This window comes from Wallemia mellicola (genome assembly GCF_000263375.1).
Source record: "Wallemia mellicola CBS 633.66 unplaced genomic scaffold WALSEscaffold_6, whole genome shotgun sequence".
Taxonomy (NCBI): domain Eukaryota; kingdom Fungi; phylum Basidiomycota; class Wallemiomycetes; order Wallemiales; family Wallemiaceae; genus Wallemia; species Wallemia mellicola.
The window spans coordinates 403,116-416,253 of NW_006531963.1; the positions used below are offsets into that span (position 1 = coordinate 403,116).

General features: G+C 40.3%; 9 protein-coding genes and 1 non-coding gene across 10 annotated transcripts; 7 read left to right on the plus strand and 3 right to left on the minus strand.

The window, feature by feature from the left end:
• The first annotated feature begins 6 nt into the window (after positions 1–6).
• WALSEDRAFT_60067 (hypothetical protein) lies at positions 7–814 on the plus strand. The gene is made up of 4 exons (XM_006957611.1): positions 7–34; positions 80–403; positions 453–584; positions 631–814. The coding sequence occupies exons 1-4, from the start codon at positions 23–25 to the stop codon at positions 676–678; spliced, it is 516 nt and encodes a 171-aa protein (XP_006957673.1). The 5' UTR covers positions 7–22; the 3' UTR covers positions 679–814.
• WALSEDRAFT_16910 (zf-CSL-domain-containing protein) lies at positions 707–916 on the minus strand (the record flags this gene model as incomplete). Its single annotated transcript, XM_006957402.1, has 1 exon — positions 707–916. One exon carries the CDS (start codon positions 914–916, stop codon positions 707–709), a length of 210 nt encoding a protein of 69 aa, XP_006957464.1.
• Positions 917–962: 46 nt separating this feature from the next.
• Positions 963–1,945, plus strand: WALSEDRAFT_68386 (NUC189-domain-containing protein; the record flags this gene model as incomplete). The annotated part of the gene is made up of 2 exons (XM_006957612.1): positions 963–1,769; positions 1,815–1,945. The coding sequence occupies 2 exons, from the start codon at positions 963–965 to the stop codon at positions 1,917–1,919; spliced, it is 912 nt and encodes a 303-aa protein (XP_006957674.1). The 3' UTR covers positions 1,920–1,945.
• On the minus strand, positions 1,908–3,434 carry WALSEDRAFT_68387 (hypothetical protein). The gene is made up of 2 exons (XM_006957613.1): positions 2,171–3,434; positions 1,908–2,144 (listed from the first exon to the last, which is right to left on the minus strand). Exons 1-2 carry the CDS (start codon positions 2,827–2,829, stop codon positions 2,132–2,134), a joined length of 672 nt encoding a protein of 223 aa, XP_006957675.1. The 5' UTR covers positions 2,830–3,434; the 3' UTR covers positions 1,908–2,131.
• WALSEDRAFT_68388 (actin depolymerizing protein) lies at positions 1,908–3,977 on the plus strand. The gene is made up of 3 exons (XM_006957614.1): positions 1,908–3,470; positions 3,513–3,642; positions 3,686–3,977. Exons 1-3 carry the CDS (start codon positions 2,877–2,879, stop codon positions 3,946–3,948), a joined length of 987 nt encoding a protein of 328 aa, XP_006957676.1. The 5' UTR covers positions 1,908–2,876; the 3' UTR covers positions 3,949–3,977.
• Positions 3,978–3,990: 13 nt separating this feature from the next.
• Positions 3,991–6,766, plus strand: WALSEDRAFT_63629 (acetylglutamate kinase ARG6; the record flags this gene model as incomplete). The annotated part of the gene is made up of 5 exons (XM_006957615.1): positions 3,991–4,119; positions 4,163–4,234; positions 4,282–6,007; positions 6,057–6,664; positions 6,716–6,766. 5 exons carry the CDS (start codon positions 3,991–3,993, stop codon positions 6,764–6,766), a joined length of 2,586 nt encoding a protein of 861 aa, XP_006957677.1.
• Positions 6,767–6,874: 108 nt separating this feature from the next.
• WALSEDRAFT_16947 (hypothetical protein) lies at positions 6,875–7,115 on the plus strand (the record flags this gene model as incomplete). The annotated part of the gene is made up of 2 exons (XM_006957404.1): positions 6,875–7,014; positions 7,061–7,115. The coding sequence occupies 2 exons, from the start codon at positions 6,875–6,877 to the stop codon at positions 7,113–7,115; spliced, it is 195 nt and encodes a 64-aa protein (XP_006957466.1).
• A 1,984-nt stretch (positions 7,116–9,099) lies between these two features.
• WALSEDRAFT_t34 lies at positions 9,100–9,191 on the plus strand. The gene has a single exon. It is a non-coding gene; the product is annotated as a tRNA-Ile (tRNA).
• An 86-nt stretch (positions 9,192–9,277) lies between these two features.
• On the minus strand, positions 9,278–10,582 carry WALSEDRAFT_60068 (longevity assurance proteins LAG1/LAC1). Its single transcript, XM_006957616.1, has 4 exons — positions 10,121–10,582; positions 9,958–10,076; positions 9,868–9,912; positions 9,278–9,817 (listed from the first exon to the last, which is right to left on the minus strand). The coding sequence occupies exons 1-4, from the start codon at positions 10,566–10,568 to the stop codon at positions 9,416–9,418; spliced, it is 1,014 nt and encodes a 337-aa protein (XP_006957678.1). The 5' UTR covers positions 10,569–10,582; the 3' UTR covers positions 9,278–9,415.
• Positions 10,583–10,602: 20 nt separating this feature from the next.
• WALSEDRAFT_60070 (hypothetical protein) lies at positions 10,603–12,190 on the plus strand. Its single transcript, XM_006957617.1, has 6 exons — positions 10,603–10,722; positions 10,773–11,123; positions 11,167–11,229; positions 11,278–11,600; positions 11,645–11,866; positions 11,918–12,190. The coding sequence occupies exons 1-6, from the start codon at positions 10,625–10,627 to the stop codon at positions 12,073–12,075; spliced, it is 1,215 nt and encodes a 404-aa protein (XP_006957679.1). The 5' UTR covers positions 10,603–10,624; the 3' UTR covers positions 12,076–12,190.
• Positions 12,191–13,138: the final 948 nt, after the last annotated feature.

Consider the following 13,138-nt stretch of genomic DNA (forward strand, 5'->3'; position numbering starts at 1 on the left):
ACGAAGATCTCTGAGTAGAGGGATGTTTTTTGTTGTGGGTGCTTAGTCTATTGAGGAGATATACATCTGATTATACTAGAAACATGATCTCACGCATAGATTGCATCTACATCCCAGTTATTTCGGTCCACAGACGATGGATTTCATCAACAACAAGTTGTACGCTGACGTAGAAGGTACCTGCACAGGTAGATATGGTTACATTATAGCAGTTCTATCAATTTCAGATCCTGGCTCCGGAACTGTACTCCCTGGTGTTGGTACTGCTGAATTCGTTGTTAAATATACCGCGATAGTTTACAAGCCATTCAAAGGTGAAGTAGTCGATGGACAGGTGGCTTCTGTAAATAAAATGGGATTCTTTGCAGATGTTGGACCACTCCAGGTCTTCGTATCAAGTCACGTATGTATCCCGCTATCTTGTTCTAGACAGCAAGCTGACAAGATATCAGCTCATTCCACAAGATATCAAATTCGATCCGAGTTCAAATCCAGCCTGCTTTAGCTCAGAGGATCAAGTTATCGAGAAAGGCTCAAAAGTCAGGCTGAAAATCGTTGGTACGAGAGTCGATGCGACGGAAATTGTGAGTACAAAAGATATACAAAAGTTAGTCTATAAATTATCATTAGTTTGCTATTGGTACTATAAAGGAAGATTATCTGGGTGTTCTCGACTGAGATCACTCAAAGTCAAGCTGTTTTTGTATTAGCTACTGTATTTGATGTATAGCTGACCTACGGGATCATAAATTATTCTAATAATCAATGAGCAGCTTGGACAGCGTGCTATGTCTTCGCCATCTGCGAGCTGTTCTTTTGATATTTCGAATCTATCGCCACAGGGGCATGGGTAGTGGAATAATTGCTTATCCTCGTCGAAACTGCAATCTTCTATCTCAATTTCATCGTAGTACATCGTTGTCGATCGTCAAGATAAATTTGCCTTTTCGAAGAAGACGTCCATGAGCTCGCCGATAAAAAAGAAATCGAAGCAATCACAGCAGCCAGTAGCCCATACGTCTATCTACAAATCACAAAGTGACCAGAACGTAGATGAGCACGCTCAGCTGCCTACAGACAACCTCGCTGAGTTGAGTCTCGGCCAGAGGTTGAAAGCCTCTTCTAAGAAAGCTGAAGAATTGGATGGTGAAGAGGATACAGAGACACCTGCGCTTCCTGTCAATTCTTTAGCTACGCTCCTCACACAATCACTCAACTCAAACGATACAAACCTTTTAGAAAGCTGCTTAGGACAGACAGACGCGTCTATCATAAGAAACACCGTAGACAGACTACCATCACAATTAGCTATTCCTTTACTCCATCAATGTACAACTAGACTCGCGAAACCTGGCAAAGCTGGTCCTCAGCGTGCTAAGGGCTTGTTAGAGTGGTCAAGAGCTGTTTTAACCATACACACAGCTTACTTGCTCTCTATGCCAAATGTCACTGAAAAATTACTCGGTTTACATTCCGCACTTAGCCAACGTATCAGCTCACACGAGAAGTTGATGGGTTTGTCAGGCAGACTCGACGTAGTACTTTCACAAATAGCCCTTCAAAGATCAATTCAAGAAGAGAGGCGATCAAAAGAGCAGAACAAGAAGTCTAATAACGCAGTCACATATATCGAAGGTGATTCAGATGAGGAGGATAATGTTGAATATGACAACGACGATGCTGAGGCTATAGAAGATGTTGAACTTGGTAATGGAGAGGATGAAAGTGACTCAGAGAGCGGTGAGGAAGTAGAAGACGATGAAGAAATCGTAAGTACTCTTAATTCTCATATACTTCTGTTAACACATATATAGGATAATAGTCTGGATGGCGACGATAGCGATAGAAATGCCATGGTGGAGGATGAAGCTATCGAAGAAGACGATGATTCGGATGATGACGATGAAGAGGATAATTGATTTAGATGCATCTTATTTATAGTTTACATATTCCCAAACTTGTCTGAAATCCCTTCTCGAGCAAGTGATCTTTAGATAGATTGCACAAGAGTGCGTTTACGATAAAGTTTGCACATGCGTTCTGCATCTCTTCGTTTACTTCATGTCTCACGCCGTCGAATGACTTGAACATAATGAGAGACGCGTCGTCATCTGCATACAACTCGTTCAATTTACTCAGAAATCCTAACTGATGCTGAGGAGACACTAACTTATCATCGCTACCGCTCAAAGCCATTATTTTCTTGCCTTTCCAAACATCAGTGGAACTGGCTAGAGATGCCATGGGGTCATACTTCTTGATCAACTGTTTGAAAGTCTCTGGTGGGTTGAGATCGACATTGTGTTTTCGTGCTCTTGGCTGCATCAAAGAGAGGTAATCAGCACAGGCGATTAATGGTGCACCGACTGATATTCTCTCATCCTGTCGCAGAGCCATCCATGTCGCGTGTCCACCGAGACTTGAACCAACACAACCAAAATCAACGACGTTTTGCTCGTTATTTGGGAATAAAAAGGAGGGTAAGTAATCTATCAAATAACTAACGTCTCTAGAGGTACCCTGCTGTATCGAGAACATGTCAAACAAGTGATTTGGGTTCTTTGGCCATCCCTGATTCTGTAGATCGCTGAGGTGCCTGCTACCATGATTACGCTGGTCAAAAGTGACGGCTATCAAGTTACGTGTTCTCTTATCAGACTCGTTGGCTACGCTTACACACTTTGTCGCTATCAAACGCTGTCGAATACCATCTTGAGATTCTCCACGTCCATGTAAGATGAATACTATGGCTAGATCCCTCTTTGGTTGTTTGTTTAAGTTATCTAAACCGTATATAATAGATTTTATACCGCCAACATTTATTTCCATCCTGATTGTAATAGATTAAGACCTTACAGCTCAGCAGTGATCATCAGATGTCAGTAAACTCAGGAATTCAACCAACAGCTGCATTAGCGAGGGAGTTCGAAGATGCTAATACATTTACTTCTACGACGCGTTGTATAAAAGTAGAGATACAAGATGAACAGTTGAAATCAACCCATAAAACAGAAATAAAGGGTGATGAGAATGTAGATTATGCAGAATTATATAAGATTCTATCGCAGAATATACCCGCTTTCTTATTATTTAAACAGGATAACAAAAAGTTCAGAATTATACATTACGCACCTGAATCTGCCTCAATTAAGGATAAAATGGTTTATTCTAGTTCACGCGCGTCTTTAGAGAAACAACTGGGATCTCAGTTCTTTATAAAGACCGACTTCATTGACGATATCAAGCAGTTCAGCGACGATGCTAATGCGGAGAGCCATCCATTTAAGGTTGTCGAGGAAGCTGATAAACCATACTCAGAGCGTGAGAAGCGCCTTAACGAGATAGACAACCTTATCAAGTCATCCACCAGCTTGTCAAAAGTTACCCAGTCTATTAAGTTCGGATGGAATGACGACGTTACTCAGGCACTCAATGGTATTGTCAATGGTGAGCACAACTTTGTGCAGTGTGTAGGTCGCATTACTAATTACGGTCTAATCTAACAAACCAAGGCTATCGATATCAAAACAGAGACAATCATCCTTGAAGATAAGAAGGATGTTGAGTTGAGCAACCTCAAAGAGAACATATCTACAGTTGAGCCAAGGTACACGATATTCAAGATGACTAATGGCCAATACAGTGAGTATAGTGTATCTTCAATATCCCTTTTAACATCCTATAGTCTTCGTGTATACATGCCCACCTAACTCGAACATCAAATCAAGGATGCTCTACAGCTCATCGGCTACAAACTTCCCAAGCTCGATACAAACTGCATTTGCGATCAATATCAAGAAAAAGTTTGAGACGAACGACCCGAGTGAGCTCACAGAGGGACACATTACCGCGGAGCTTAATCCGACGACTGCTGGTAGTATGACAGCCGAAATAAAGTTTAATAAACCGCGTGGACCTGCGAATAGAAGACGAGTAATTTATAATTAATTTTATACATTTTTTTGCTTTCGGAGTTGCCTACATACAGTCATGATCCCAAGAACGAAATTAGGAATTAGACAGACGTCTGCAGCCAGGAGAGCGTTATATGGCGCATCCAAGAGAACCTTTGCTCTCTCAAGCCGCTTGTGCACTCCTAAGCCAGATCTCAGCCATCGCGTGGGTAGATTGAAGTAGATAAGCATCTGATTAAGAAATGTAGGATCAACTGTTGCACTTATTGTCAAATATCAGCTCTAGACAGGAGATTGAGCGCTATTTGCGTGTTTTTAGCGTTAGTTCTCTCTTCCCATATATATCCATCTCACTCCGCCGCTTTAGTCCACTACGAACAAAAACTTCGCAGTTATCAAAGTTGGAGGCGCTATAACCACATCACCGGATTTGATTCACTCGCTTGCCGTTCTCCATAAGCTTGGTCTCCACCCGATCGTTCTTCACGGTGCTGGTCCACAGCTCAACCAGAAGTTGGAGGATGCAGGTGTTATCCCAGACTACATCGATGGTATTAGAATCACCGACGCAAAGACACTCCAAGTTGCTCGTGAGACTTTCTTGGAGGAGAACTTACGTATGTGTGATGAGTTGGAAAAGTTGGGCTCAAGAGCCCGCCCAATTCCAGCAGGTGTATTCACAGCCAGCTACCTTGATAAAGACAAATACGGCTTTGTTGGTAAAATTGACAAGGTTAACAAGGAACCAATTGAAGCGGCCATCAAAGCAGGTTGCTTGCCTATTTTGACTTCAATCGCCGAGACTCCAGACGGTCAACTCTTGAACGTCAATGCTGATGTCGCAGCTGGTGAGCTCTCAAAGTCACTTGAACCGCTCAAGATTGTATACTTGAACGAAAAGGGTGGTCTTTTCCATGGTGTTACCAACGAACTCATCGAAACAATCAACTTGGATGAGGAATACAGCGACCTCATGAAAGAAGAATGGGTTCGTTATGGTACAAAGCTCAAATTACGTGAAATCAAGGATCTTCTTGACCACCTTCCACGCTCATCCTCAGTTGCAATCATTTCAGCTGATCAACTCCAAAAGGAATTGTTCACTGACTCAGGTGCAGGTACTTTGATTAGAAGAGGTTACAAGCTTTTCAAGTCATCATCTATTGAAGAGGTTGGTGTTGACAAGCTTCGTAAAGTCCTTGAAGAGCGTGAACCTGAAATCAAGTCCGGTTTGAAGACTGCATCTGAATTCTTCTCCGATTTGAAGCAACACCCATACACGATCTACGGTGATGAACCACTCGACGTTGTTGCCATCGTATCTCACCCAGAAGGCGAAACACCAGTTTTGAGAGTCTTCTTACCATCCACTAATGGTGTATTGAACAACGTAGTTGACAACATCTGGTCACAATTACGTAAGAACTACCGTAAATTGTTCTGGGCTGCCCGTGCAGACGATGAATTACGTTCATGGCACTTCGAGAAAGCTGATGGTTCATTCACACGTGCAGGCGGTTCATTATTCTGGTATGGTGCTCAATCAATCTCTGAAGTTGAACAAACTGTAAAAGACTACGAAAATAGAGGTCGTATTGAAAGATCATTCTTACCTGTTGGTCCACCACCAGCTGGTCGTAGAACATTCATGACTTCTGCCAGACCATCAGTTAGCAAAGCTGTCGCAATGCAAATTAGAGCAAGAAGAGGTTACGCAACTGAAGCACCAAAACCTAAGAAGGTTGCTCTCATCGGTGCACGTGGATACACTGGTCAAAACTTAGTATCATTGTTAAATGCACACCCACACGTTGAGCTCGTCGCTGTTTCTTCACGTGAATTGGCTGGTAAATCCTTGCAAGGATACGATAAGGCAAACGTTCAATATGAAGCACTCGGTCCACAAGAATGCGCAGAAATGGAAAAGAGAGCAGACGTAGACGCTTTCATCATGGCCTTACCAAATGGTGTTTGCAAGCCATTCGTCGATGCTATCACCTCAGCAAGAGATGAAAAGGAAGGCAAAGGTAGCGTTATCGTTGATTTATCAGCTGATATGCGTTTTGAAAGCAATTGGGTTTATGGTTTACCTGGTGTGTAAATTTAGTTTTTACTATGCATTTCTGATTTTAAATAACTTAGAATTATACGGACGTGAGGAGATTAAGCAATCAACTCGTATTTCAAACCCAGGTTGTTACGCTACCAACAGCCAGCTTTTACTCGCACCACTCCTTCCATACCTCAAGCAAGGTAGCCAACCAACTGTCTTCGGTATGAGTGGATACTCAGGTGCTGGTACAAAGACAGGTGAGAAGGATGCTAATGGCATTCCGGTTACATTGCCAAAGATCGATGATGTCGCACTTGGTGGTGCTTGCAAGCCATACGCATTAACTGACCACATTCACGAACGTGAAGCTGGTTTCCACTTGTCTAGATTGGGTGCTGGCGAAATCAACATCGCTTTCACTCCTGTCGTAGGACCTTGGTTCCAGGGTATAGTTAGTGTCGCATCCGTCCCGCTCGAAAGGGATATGAGAGCATCGGATGTGCGCAAATTGTATGAGGACAGATACCAAAATGAGAAACTCGTCAAGTTCGTTAATGAAGTACCAACAATTCCAGATATCTCAGGAAGACATGGATGGATTGGTGGTGGTATCCAAGTGCACTCAAAGGGAGAGAGAGTTGTCGTCGTTGGTGCACTTGACAATCTCCTCAAAGGAGCTGCTACGCAGTGTATGCAAGTGAGTGTTCTTTTATTAACAGATATGGCTGCTAACTTGACATCACATTAGAACTTAAACATCGCATTAGGATTAGATGAATATGCTTCAATTCCATTGTAAATAAAACGTTTTTAAAATAAATTCTCTAATAGATCTTCTTATTTCGTCAATTTAATCAATTTCTTTCGTCACTTCACTCGAAAACGGCGGGAAAGAGAAACTATGACGATGACCCAGCGACCAAAATCGATTCTAAAAAACACGCAAGGGGATAATTCTCAGAAGGAGGATCATGGACTTACTTGGGATGAAGAGAATATCGCAGTAACCGAGTCCCAGAAAGACTCGACGATGAAAGTTACAGAACCGTAGGACAATCTACCGATATACTAGCAGCTATCTGACGAATCGTAGAAAAACACCCTACGTCAAATACAACGCAGAAAGTGAGCCACATGGAGTTGATTAGTTGATAGATACGCTAACTACTCCAGCCGATACGGTCGAGAATATCAACGAAATACCAGGTCTGAACCTAGATGGACAGCGTTCACCTAGTTCACCAACAAGCTCGAGATCGGCTTCTTTCAGTCTGCCTCCTGAGCATATCGACGACGTCAGATCTGAGCTCAGAGGTGAGCAGAGGATAGTCAATGCGGGGACGGAAGACGAGAGTGAGGAGGAGGAAGATGAACAGCTCGCTGAGAAACACAAAGATTTCCAGCAGAAAAGAGGCAAGCACTAGTGAGTTTTCCTACTTTCCTACAACTATCACAAACTCATAAATACCAGCTCAAATGAAGCGGAAGCTATGCGTAAAGCTGCTGAACTTATCGCCAATGAGGATGACGATGACGATAATGACAATACTTCATCTAACGCCAACGGAATTGATAAACCTGAGAAATAACCACTGAGTGTCATTTGAGAATGATTCTACTGATTTTATATTTGGTTAGATCTCGTGGTCTCGCGTATTTTTCTTTTCTATCAATTCATTCGCATCTATGTTTCTTCTCATCAGCTTTTTTGTCGTAAAATAGTAAATTTATGATCAGTTTATACCGTTTTAATAACCTTTTCGTGTATTTCTGAAATCATTTCAAGTATTAGCAAAATTCTCACAGAAACGGTCTATAATTGACATTCTTCTTTTTGAACTAGTGCAAGTTTTTTGTTTAAGTAAAGAAGCCAATGACCAAACTGATCAGTTTCTGAATGTTCGTCATCCAGATGAATACATAGGATTGATTTAACTCTTATATGTCGTACTGTTCCTTCCTTTGCATCTGTATGTCCATGCCGTAAGTGATGATTTATCAATACATTGTTAAGACGTAATAATTATAATTTCATTCATCAATACTTCTCCTAGTGTGGGAACTCTTTACTTGAACTGGCAGGTTTATGGAAGTGCCTCTTGACCGTGGTCGTAAATTTGATACCTTTTACATTGTATTTGAATCGAACCTACTACCGTTTTTATCAGAGGAGGAATAATGTTTTAAAGTACTAATACAGGCTCCGAAAATACGGCTTCAGTTATATGTCAGGGAAATCTAACACAGTCGTAGAAATCTTAGTGCGCGATAAAACAGAAATAGAACATCGAGAACAACTAAAAAATGAATACCATATAAGTGATAAGATAGTTTAGAAAGTAACATTAATTATCAATACTTAAATATTTGTTGGAACCCAGAAATTGGGATTGAACATAAAAGAGCCAACCAAGGATGAGACGCCAACGTGTTTCACAGACCGTTGACATAAACTGTAAATAAATGCTACGATTAGAGACAAGACAAAACTCACATAGTCCACTGTCATATACAATTAGACGAAAGCGCGGTCAACCGAGACAGGTAAAGAATAAATGGACCAGAATAGTGAGACGCTGGAAAATATATACATCGGAGAAAATAATATGCACTAAAGATCTTGAGATATAGACCCTATTGAATTTTTATTGAACTATGACCGAATTTGTACTCCAAAATCCAACATGGATTAGCCGGGAGCGCTTTTTGACTAACGTCGTAACCATAACTTAGATTTGATGATGATGACGATCAAATCTGAATATATTGTTATGACGATATGTCAGAATACACAGATACAGGGCTGAACATACAGCATCATTTAGTGACTAAGGATAGAAGGAACAAGGAGTTACACCAAGAACCAAGAGGGACACCGAGGCGCAGTAGAGGACAAGAGGATAACAAGGAACTTGAGGACAGTAGAGACTATATAAAGAAACATATCTTGTAAAATAAACCATCATCTTAAATGATCATTCTATAACGTACTTATACTTTCACAACCTATAGTAAAGCGTGTCTGATATTTACGTTCCAACACGATACGATAACATAAATTTTCACGAGATCAAAATTTGCAACTCTAAGGAGACTCAGTTTATAGAATCTCAAATTGAATCGAGCTTCAACGGTCGCTTAACTCAGTTGGTTAGAGTGTGGAGCTAATAATGCGATATATCGCGGATACTCCAAAGTCGCAGGTTCGAGCCCTGCAGTGACCATTTACTTTTGACTTTTTCGTATTTTTTTTTAAATTTTGCTATCAGCAGCAGTCATAATTGGTATGCTTTTGAAAATAAATTATTGTGTGAATGTTCTGTGCATTTATAAAGTAATTCATAACAATAAGCAAATGTTTTATAAGATGGCCAGTAAGTTGAAATGTTGTAGAAATCTATCTTTTTTTAAAACGCAAATGCAAACGAAGATACCAATATGAGAAATTTCACCGTTTACGAAGCTCCTGATTGGTTTGTGACGATGAAGTAGACGAACTTGTTGACATAGGCTCAGCGAATGAAGAAGGTGAAGGTGTCTTTTCCTGTGAAGCGGTGTTATCCCCTTCTGATTCATCTTCGTCTGATCTAATATCTTCAACGTTATTGCTGCGCACAAATTTAATGGCAACTTTAATAATTAATATAAGCCAGAAAAAGAGAATAAGTTGTAATGCTAGCAATAATCCCAGGAAGAACTTATGTAATCCATCCGAATAGTAATGTCCATCTGAGGGTGACCAGATGTGCTCGACGTAGAAAGGTGCTTCAACCCATACGCTCCAGATAATCTTACCAAACACTATTTGACGTGTGAATACCCATGATAGCATGAATACAACGAATGTTGCCTTAAATTAGTGGTTAGATTGTCGCTTATTATGGTATGTTTTACACTCACGTCACAAAGCTTCTCCCAGCCCATGTATTTGAAGACTTTCGCGCCCTTTCAGTGGTGTCAGCAATGAAAAACATTGATATAGTTACCCACATCTAAAAAGATATCCGCATGGTCCATCGTGACAAGGATTGCCTGACCAACTCTTGTGTAATTTGTGAGGTAAGAAATGACGACTAGTGATACAGTGATACAATGATGTGCGAACATTTCTGTAGAGTTTTTAGCGGACATTTTAAATGATAAAGGAACGTACGCCAGTGATCTTTACGACGTTTTTCAATGTTTAAAACAAATAACTGCTGTACCCAGAAAGCAGCTTGAGTGAGATAATAAATCTTGTTGATCTTTGTCATAGTGAGATGTGGATATTGTGTCCAAAAGTATTTTGTCCATTCATTGTTCATTGGACTGAATGAACTATTCAAGACTAATGTCATACCCCAGGACCAGAAGAAGATATAATACAAGCAGGACCAACTCTGCTCTGTAAATCTGACTACATTCTTATTTCGTTCCTTCTTAGATGATTGCTCTGGTATCATTTTCTCGCCTAGCGGTCGCAGTAACCATCGTATCGTATATTCACGCAGTACGAAAAGTAAAGCAACCCATTGCAAAACAAACAAAGCATCTAAGGGCCCCTTCTGATAATTATCGTCATCTAGCCTATAATAAGGCTCTAATGGATTTATTGTGATCATCGTAGTGAGAAGACAGACTCCTTTGAGTGCTGCAGCGAAGACGAGAAGACAGTCTAATGAAAATATACGAAGAGGGATCAGAGGAGCTCAAATTAAGGCTGAAGTCTATTAGAAATGCTTGTGTAGAAGGTACAGAGAAGCAGTCTGAGCTGGCGTATGTAGATCAATTTCAACTTTGTACTGTCTTCTTACAACGTTCTGTAGAAAGGAACATCTAGAAGAATTAAAGGAATTACTCATACGGTTCACTTCCCCTCAATCTGGATTCTATGATATAACTATTCTCATATTGCTCACACAAACGCTATCTAACCTCGTCACTCAACATAGCGCCAACCAACAATTAATTTGGAATGAATTCAAAGGTGATATCCCGCGCTTACTATCTTATCCTGATTTGAATGTTGTTTCTACCGGACTAATCTTTATACGGAACTTGTCATCGACAGCCAACGTGCACTTGGTAACCGAGAGACCGGTTTTGATAGCATTGTTGGATTTACTTATTAGGTTGGAATCTACGCAAGAAGATGATGATTCCGTTTTTCATCTAGCGTGAGTTATCGCTTTTTCTTTAACACGTTTAATGTGAGACCAGCTTTATTGTCGTATCATCAATCATTGAGCAAGAGAATGTGGACAGTATTTGGAATTTGTTAGAGTGGGTGGACAATGGAGGCTTTCCTTTATTTACCTAACTTGAATCTAGTACATTCGTAGAGGAACCATTAACACCACCTCAAGCGGCATTTATTAAATGTTTCGACGCCTACATTCACAAAAATGGACCGAAAGATATAACACCCCTGTTCCTTATATCCTTCTTAACGCGTGCATTAGAATTCGCACGAACATCCATGCAAACGTCAGTCTCTGCAAACGTTGAGCCAGACCCACGTTTAGCTGCTGTCGTCCAGACATCCATAGTAGCTGCAGAAACTTTCACAGCTTTCCAATCTGCATTTGAGCATGCACCTTCGCATTTATTACTCGGAAATTCACGGTCGTCAAATCTTCCGGAAATTGCTGTTGGTAGGTGCACTTTAATTGATTGATGACATCCTCATTGCTTGCAGGCACACTCGAAGCATCACTTTCATTCCTGCCTTCTATACAGCCATTCTCAAAGGAAAGCGAGCAAGAAGACCCTTTGAAGAAGTTTGCGAATTTCAAGCCAGCGCTTATGCGTTTAATGTCAGTCTTAGCAGGAAGCGATGTGTCTGTCAAAGAGCGTATTGGGGCTGTTGGTGGTCTTAAAGCATGTATGAATTGCGCACACGTCGATGCACGTGAAAGTTGTAAGTCTGATTTAGTATATTTTTGGGGACACGAGCTGAAAATACATTTAGCCATGAGGGAAAGTGCTCTGTTTACGTTGTCAGTCTTACTTAAAGAGCATCCAAGCAACCAACAACGTGTTCGTGACCTCGGTGATACACCAGTTGGTGTGTTAGATGCACAAGGTGTCTTGCAGCCATTTGAAGGCAAGAACACTCGCCAAATTTAATCCATAGGATTTAAATTTATGCAATATTTAAGTTTATTTATTAAATGTATTATAATTGTCCACTTGGAAACACTTTATAATGGATGAAATACAAAACACGATCAATCGTGATAAGCTGAATTTTAAGAAATGCGACGATATTGTAAACTACATAATTAATTGTACATGTAAAAGGGCTGTTGTCAATTGTATACTCATTGTTCAGCTTCATAGCAATCATGCCAGAATAATCACATAAAGTCGAAGGGAAAATTGAGTCATTAGATTGTTCCAAAGATATCTGGCTCAGTGGTGAAATGCATAGATAGAGGAATGATTGGATTATATAAAAACGTGCGGATAATAGCAGTAATACAGCAACATAGTGTCTTTGTTTGTTTGTAAACAACATACTTACATTTTACCCAACAATGTACTTTGTAAGCAACCTCTATGTTGATGTACCAAATGCAGAACCAGTAAACCATTAAAGAATCACCTTGAACTCATGCTTGATGAAGACTCTAAAAACATATCGCTCTTCCACCACTTGGACATAAATGACATTGGTCAGCTTCAAAGATGCATCATAATTTATCTATCGGTGTCATTTATGATACTGGGAGCACGAGAAACCAACTGATGATAGGAACCTGCTGGAGTTGTAACTACGATGAACTACAGCCACGATGAATACAACTAGTATGTATGTAGATAGAAGTTTTGTATAGCTTAGTCAGTGGTTAGTATTGCGAGTCATGATATTTAGAGATCGTCCACAAACAAAACATCCACATTTCGAACGGGTAGATGTATTTTCTTCGAGATACCTGTAATGCTTAGCTTATTCAATTTTATAACACTGGTACTTTCCATTTAATTATAGATACATAGAGCATTAGTACATAAAGATAGACAGGTTTTGATTACGATGAAGTTGGTAACGTAATACATCGCTGAAAGTATGGAAATACAATTCTACAAAGTCAATGACTTTATGTCGCGTTCTGCAATCAGAACATTGTACTATGATTCAATTAATTGATGTAATTAAAAAAGAAAACAAGGTAAATTACGGTGAAAG

What these genes read in the sequence shown, in the direction of transcription:
- WALSEDRAFT_60067 (XM_006957611.1), top strand. An exon ending in AGGTCTTCGTATCAAGTCAC is followed by an intron (nt 404 to 452) that starts GTATGTATCCCG and finishes ACAAGATATCAG; the next exon opens with CTCATTCCACAAGATATCAA. An exon ending in GAGTCGATGCGACGGAAATT is followed by an intron (nt 585 to 630) that starts GTGAGTACAAAA and finishes AATTATCATTAG; the next exon opens with TTTGCTATTGGTACTATAAA.
- WALSEDRAFT_60070 (XM_006957617.1), top strand. Translation starts at nt 10,625, where the DNA reads ATGAAAATATACGAAGAGGGATCAGAGGAGCTCAAATTAAGGCTGAAG. An exon ending in AGTATTTGGAATTTGTTAGA is followed by an intron (nt 11,230 to 11,277) that starts GTGGGTGGACAA and finishes ACTTGAATCTAG; the next exon opens with TACATTCGTAGAGGAACCAT. An exon ending in CGTCGATGCACGTGAAAGTT is followed by an intron (nt 11,867 to 11,917) that starts GTAAGTCTGATT and finishes AAATACATTTAG; the next exon opens with CCATGAGGGAAAGTGCTCTG.
- WALSEDRAFT_68388 (XM_006957614.1), top strand. Translation starts at nt 2,877, where the DNA reads ATGTCAGTAAACTCAGGAATTCAACCAACAGCTGCATTAGCGAGGGAG. An exon ending in AGCACAACTTTGTGCAGTGT is followed by an intron (nt 3,471 to 3,512) that starts GTAGGTCGCATT and finishes TAACAAACCAAG; the next exon opens with GCTATCGATATCAAAACAGA. An exon ending in GATGACTAATGGCCAATACA is followed by an intron (nt 3,643 to 3,685) that starts GTGAGTATAGTG and finishes AACATCCTATAG; the next exon opens with TCTTCGTGTATACATGCCCA.
- WALSEDRAFT_60068 (XM_006957616.1), bottom strand. Translation starts at nt 10,568, where the DNA reads ATGATCACAATAAATCCATTAGAGCCTTATTATAGGCTAGATGACGAT. An exon ending in ACGTCGTAAAGATCACTGGC is followed by an intron (nt 10,077 to 10,120) that starts GTACGTTCCTTT and finishes AAAACTCTACAG; the next exon opens with AAATGTTCGCACATCATTGT. An exon ending in ATGCGGATATCTTTTTAGAT is followed by an intron (nt 9,913 to 9,957) that starts GTGGGTAACTAT and finishes CACCACTGAAAG; the next exon opens with GGCGCGAAAGTCTTCAAATA.
- WALSEDRAFT_68387 (XM_006957613.1), bottom strand. Translation starts at nt 2,829, where the DNA reads ATGGAAATAAATGTTGGCGGTATAAAATCTATTATATACGGTTTAGAT.